At 46.2% G+C, this 4812-nt stretch overlaps 1 protein-coding gene across 1 annotated transcript in view; it reads right to left on the reverse strand.

Annotated features, from left to right (window-relative positions):
* The window catches only part of ITSN1 (intersectin 1), a 103849-nt gene that overhangs the window by 69741 nt on the left and 29296 nt on the right, over nt 1–4812 (reverse strand). The window contains exons 14-15 of the mRNA XM_015560218.1: nt 312–399; nt 50–189 (exon numbers count right to left, since the gene is read on the reverse strand). Coding sequence (XP_015415704.1) covers nt 50–189; nt 312–399 — 228 coding nt within the window. The remainder of the gene's footprint in view (nt 1–49; nt 190–311; nt 400–4812) is intronic.

Below are 4812 nucleotides of genomic sequence, written 5' to 3' on the forward strand. Positions count from 1 at the left end.
GGGCGAGGGGGGGCGAGGGGCAGGGCGCGGCGCGGGCACGGCACGCTACCTTCAGCTGGTTGTTGAAAATGTCGATCTCCTGCAGTTTGGATCTCGTTTCCTTCTCAACTTCGTCCAGCTGGTCTCGGAGCTGCTGGCGGGCCAGTTCTTTTGCTTCCAAGGCCCTTTTGAGTGTAAGAAGGGAATCTCCTGTTTTAGAAAAACACTGCAGGATCAGAAAACCAACTGGCGGTGAGGAAAACCGGTTTTTAATATTCTTTCAAGTGAGGAAATTCCCGTCAGTGAAAAGCAAAAGGACAGGCAACACCTACTGTGCAGACTGTTCTGCTGGACCTGCTTCAGCTGGTCATTGAGGATCTGCTTCTCTGGGATCAGCCTCCCGAGCATCTGCTGCGCCTCCTGCAGGAGGAGGAGAGGCGGTGAGTGAGGGGAAGGCCCGGTCCAGGCTGACCCTCCACACAGGCCTCAGTCAGTTCCTGGGCCCCAAACACTCCGCCTGCAGCCCAAGGCCTGGGGGGAAACCGCGCTCAGGCGCCAGTGCAGGCGGCTCCTGCTTTCTTCCAAGGAGCGCGCTGTGTCCAAAGGCTTTGCACTGAGATCAGGTTGAGATGGTCATAGCTCCCTTGGTGTTTCTTAAACTTTTATTGACTTACTGCCTGTTTATAAGCTTTTAAAAATGTACTTGGCGGAGAAATTGAAGCAACGGCTTCCCAGCGGCGCTGGTCAGATGTGGCGGGGGCAGGGGGGAATAGCTCAGCGGTTTAATGGGGACTACGCTGCTCTGAACTTGGCTCTGTAGGGGTTCCACTGAGGCTGACCACACACCGGGGGCTGGACACTGATCAGACATTTCCAACCTGGCACCTGGGCTGCCACCGGTTCCTCCGCGCTCAGCAAGGCGCTGCCAGTTCAAGGCACCAGCATTCCCGAAACAACCACTGTTTACCCGACGTGAGAGAAACCAAATCACACGGTACCAGGCTATTTGGAGTTTTCCTGGATGCCTTGCCAAGCACTGTACTTGCTTAAGTTCAGCGGAAATTATCCTCACAGTTTCTGTACCTTTCAGTAAATGACAGCCTTCCCAGTGTATAATAAGGAATATTTAACTTCTATTTTTACCTATCTTTTTTAAATCTCTATATATTGGCTTTTGGTTTGAAAAAATAGAAGTATCTTTAAAAAAAATTTTCATCCAGGTTAAGAGCCAGTCGTTTGGAACAACCACCCTTAGATACACTGGCTTGTGTGTCAGAAGTCACTGTGCCACGTGTCTGAATAGCAGCGGGGTTAGTAGCTTCACAGGGAGGACTTGGAATAGTCTTCTCGTATGAGTAATCCACACACACCCCAAATCTGGACAAAACAGAACCAACAGATCTTCCTCCAAAAAGCCAGGAGCTCCTCCGGTCCTCCCTGGACAAAGGCAACCCCCCCCACCCCCACACAGTGAAGCGTGGCTCAGCTCACTCAGCTCCTCTTCTTGTGTAGCTGTGACCCCACGTGTCTAAGGCCAGCCAACACGGGGGCTCGCTGCCTGCTGGCACAGCCCGGACCCTCGTTCCCGGAGGAAAGGGAGCCCCAATCTCAGGATCTGGATTTCTTCAAACCATGTGTTATTTTTCACTTCACCACACTTTCCGGAACCGATTTGTGTTTTATTACCAACTAGAGGCCTGGTGCACGGGTGGGACCGGCCGGCCAGGGGGAGGGGCTGTGGGCAGGTGGTTGGCCAGCCCCGCCCCTGGTGGAACTCCTGGTGGGGGGGACAATTTGCACACTAGCCTTTTATTATACAGGAGAAGTGAACATGCTGTCAATCTTATGTAATAAAAATGTGTTTGATGCGATAAGGAGTAAGCACACGGCCTTCACGCCTACGTTTTCCGAGGGCATGTTTTATGAAACTGCTCGTGAAGAGTTAATGAAAGACAGAGCGAGCTGGAATAACGCTTTCAAGCAGTTTGTGGCAGTGAACTCTGATACCATTACGTTATGTCTCCAGCTGCGTGGGACTTCCAAGAACCTGAAACAACTCACAGGGCTGAAGAGAAACCCACATTTAGAAAATGATAGAGTCCAACACTCTCCCAGCAGCCGAAGGAAGTCACAAAACCAGTGAGGACGTGGAAGACACAAACACCATGAACCAACTTGATCTGGCCGACGTTACGGGACACTCCACCCAGCTACAACGAGGGCACATTCTTTACAAGTGACAGGTCCTATGCTGAGCCATAAAGCAATCAGAAAGATATCTGGAAAAATCCAAATATCTGGAGATTAAACAGCATAATTCTAAATAACTCATCAAAGGAAAAATGACAAAGGAAATAAAAAATATTTTTAATTGAATAAATATGAAAACACCACACGTTACAAATTTTGTGTAATATGGCTACAACAATACTTAGAGGGAAATTTATAGCTTAAAATGTTTATGTCAGAAATGAAAAAAGGTCCAAATTCAATAATGTAAGTTTCTCTTTTATGAAACTAAAAATAAGCAAATTAAACCCAATGTTGATAGAAGGGAATAAAATGCCTCAATAAATGAAACAGAAAATGAACATACCATAGAGAAAAATTAATAAAAATAAAGGCTTTGAAAAAAATCAATACAACCAATAAACTTCTAGCTAGAACTGATGAAGAAAAGGAGAAGGAGGAAGGGAAGAGAGGATTAAGAGAAGGAAGAGGGGAAGGGAGAGGAGGAGGAAGAGGAAGAGATGGGGAGGGAGAGAGAAAATATAAAATTTCAGTACCAGGAATGAAAGAAGTGACATTACTACAGATACTACAGACTTCTAAAGAATAATAAGAGAATATTGTAAACAACTTTATGCAAATAAATTTGATTACTTAGATGAACGGGACAAATTCATTAAAAGATAGAAATTATCGAAAGACTCAAGAAGAAACAGAGAATCTGAAGAGCCCTATAGCTATTGAGTAAGTTTTTGCCCTGGCTGTTTTGGCTCAGTGGGTAGAGCATCAGCCTGCGGACTGAAGGGTCCTGGGTTCGATTCCAGCCAAGGGCACATGCCCTGGTTGTGGGCTCAATCCCCGGTGGGGGGTGTGCAGGAGGCAGCCAATCGATGATTCTCTCTCATCATTGATGTTTTTCTCTTTCTCCCTCTCCCTTCCTCTATGAAGTCAATAAAAGAAATATATTTTAAATAAATGAATAAATTTTGCAATTAAAAGTCCTACCACACAGAAAACTCTTAGCACAGAAGGCTTCGCTGGTGAATGCCACCAAATAAATACTCAAAGAAGAAATATCATTTCAACACAAACATTTTTAGAAAATAGGGGAAAAAGGATACTCTCCAACTTATCTTCGTATTTATCACCCTGACGCTAAAACTAGACAAGGACGTTACAAGAAGACTATAAACTAATATTTCTCATGAATTTAAGTGAAAAAGCTTTAATAGCAGCAAACTGAATCTTGTAAAATATTTTTTAAATGGCAATACATCATGAGCAAGTGGGGTTTATCCCAGAAATAGAAGGTAGTCTAACATTCAAATTTCAACCAAAGTAAGTCATTATGGGGGGGGGGGGCAAAAGTAGGTTTGCAGTTGAGTACTAGAAACAGTTGATCCTTATATTGTTATTTAATCATTATTATGTTATTTTCCATATAAACAACTGTAAACCTACCTTTGTCCCACTCTGTATTAAAAAAACAATGGGGGGGAAAACATGTAAACACCTCAACAGATACAGGAACAGCATTACCCAATTAGACACCTGTTCATGGCCATAACTCTCAGCAGAAAGCGAGCAGGAGGGAAGTCCCTCGACCTGATCAAGGGCAGCTACCAGCAAGCCTACAGCTACCTCCGTCCTTAACGGCGAGACTGAAGCCTTTCCCCCAAGATCAAAAACAGGATCGCACCAGTTCTACTCCCAACAGTACTGGAGGCTGTGATCAATGCAGTTAGGACAAACAAATAAATACATAAATAAATGGAAGGTAGGTAGATTGGAAAGTAATAGCTGTCATTATTTGCAGACAATGTGCTTATGTACACAGAAACTCTATATTTCTATATATTGGCACCAAATAATAGGAAACTGAAATAACATTAAAAACATGACATACTTAGGGATAAACTTTACAAAATATGTACAAGACTTATACACTAAAAACTACAAACCACTGTTTAGAGAAATTTAAAACAACTGAAATAAAATTGAGAAATCTACAGTAATAAAAGAGAAATATGGTAATTGGCGTATGACCGCTACCCTTTCATTGCGTAATCAGGGTGATATGCAAATTAACTGCCAACTAAGATGGCAGTTAACTGCCAACAAAGATGGCGGTTAATTTGCATATGTAGGCACAATGCAGGGAGGCGAAAGGGAAAGCAGGAAGAAGCCCCCTGCCACTCACGGTGATTGGAAGGAAACCCAGGGGGGGGCTAAGAGCCAGGGGGCAGCCCTGGGGGCCGCCTTTGCCCTGCCCCCCAGCTATGATCAGAGAATCGGGCACCTTTGCCGCCCTGGCCAGTGATAGCAGGAAGTAGGGGTGGAGCCAGCGATGGGAGCTGGGCACGGTCGAAGCTGGCAGTCCCATGCCTGGGCCTAAAGCGGAGCCCGCGAGCGATCGCGGGGCCATTGCAGCTGTGGGTCCACGCTGCCCGGGCCGGGCGCCTCGGCCAGAGGCGTTAGGCCTGGGCAGGGGCGGAGCCTGCAATCGCGGGGAGCTGGGGGTCCCCTGCCCAGGCCTGACACCTCTGCTGGAGGCCTCAGGCCTGGTCAAGGGGCCGATCCGGTGATTGGTGATCGGAGGGTGAT

Source organism: Myotis davidii, unplaced genomic scaffold (assembly GCF_000327345.1).
Source record: "Myotis davidii unplaced genomic scaffold, ASM32734v1 scaffold170, whole genome shotgun sequence".
Lineage (NCBI taxonomy): Eukaryota > Metazoa > Chordata > Mammalia > Chiroptera > Vespertilionidae > Myotis > Myotis davidii.